Source organism: Penaeus monodon, chromosome 19 (genome assembly GCF_015228065.2).
Source record: "Penaeus monodon isolate SGIC_2016 chromosome 19, NSTDA_Pmon_1, whole genome shotgun sequence".
Classification (NCBI taxonomy): domain Eukaryota; kingdom Metazoa; phylum Arthropoda; class Malacostraca; order Decapoda; family Penaeidae; genus Penaeus; species Penaeus monodon.
This window is the reverse complement of record NC_051404.1, coordinates 6,354,144-6,354,887: the sequence shown is the minus strand read 5'-3', so window position 1 is coordinate 6,354,887 and position 744 is coordinate 6,354,144. Positions and strand designations below refer to the sequence as shown.

Here is a 744-nt window from a genome sequence, read left to right as displayed (position 1 = left end):
ACCATGATCACAGTCCAGCATATGCAGTTCCATAATGATAAAAATCTTAGCCATCAACAAGCCCGTGTAATTCTGCAGAGGAGAAAACTCTAGTCATAGTTCATGACTTGCATTTCCACAGTGAATCTTACACAGACCAACGCAGGTGGTTTGACAGTGATGAATACCCACAAGTCACAGCCCAGCACATGTTCCACACCGAAGAGAATCCTAATCATAGTCGAGCACATGCGGTTCCACAGTAATAAGACTGCAGATCTGAGCGTAAAGGGTAGCCATGGACGGCCGCTCTTGCGGATTCTGCCTCCAGCACGATACCATGATTCGGTACATGTCGGGCGGGCAGCGGTCGGGGCAGCTCAGCACCTTGCACCCGGTGATCTGAGTTATCACCTGTTGGTGAGAGATGAATATAAAGGTGAATATGAGTAAGACAGGACAGATGTAAATGTTATGGTAAAAGGGAATATACATATATTTTTTTTCGAAATAACATTATATCATTTGGACGATTATATTGCCTTGGTCGCCCAAAGGGAAATGTATCGATCGCTCTTACCTCCTGGTTATTGTAGCCGTACCAAGGTTGCTTTCCTCCCGTGAAAATTTCCCACAAAACAACACCGAAACTCCAGATGTCAGATTCTATGGTGAACCTCCTGTAAAGGATGCTCTCGGGAGGCATCCACCGCACCGGGAGGAGCGTCCTGCCACCGAACTGTTTCGAGAGAGAAGTTTTACACT

At 46.4% G+C, this 744-nt stretch overlaps 1 protein-coding gene across 1 annotated transcript in view; it reads right to left on the bottom strand.

The window, feature by feature from the left end:
* Nucleotides 1–210: 210 nt before the first annotated feature.
* Nucleotides 211–744, bottom strand: part of LOC119585320 (high affinity nerve growth factor receptor-like) — a 33,641-nt gene continuing 33,107 nt past the window's right edge. Inside the window, exons 9-10 of the mRNA XM_037933994.1 lie at nucleotides 560–718; nucleotides 211–393 (exon numbers count right to left, since the gene is read on the bottom strand). Of these exons, the coding sequence (XP_037789922.1) occupies nucleotides 211–393; nucleotides 560–718 (342 nt within the window). The remainder of the gene's footprint in view (nucleotides 394–559; nucleotides 719–744) is intronic.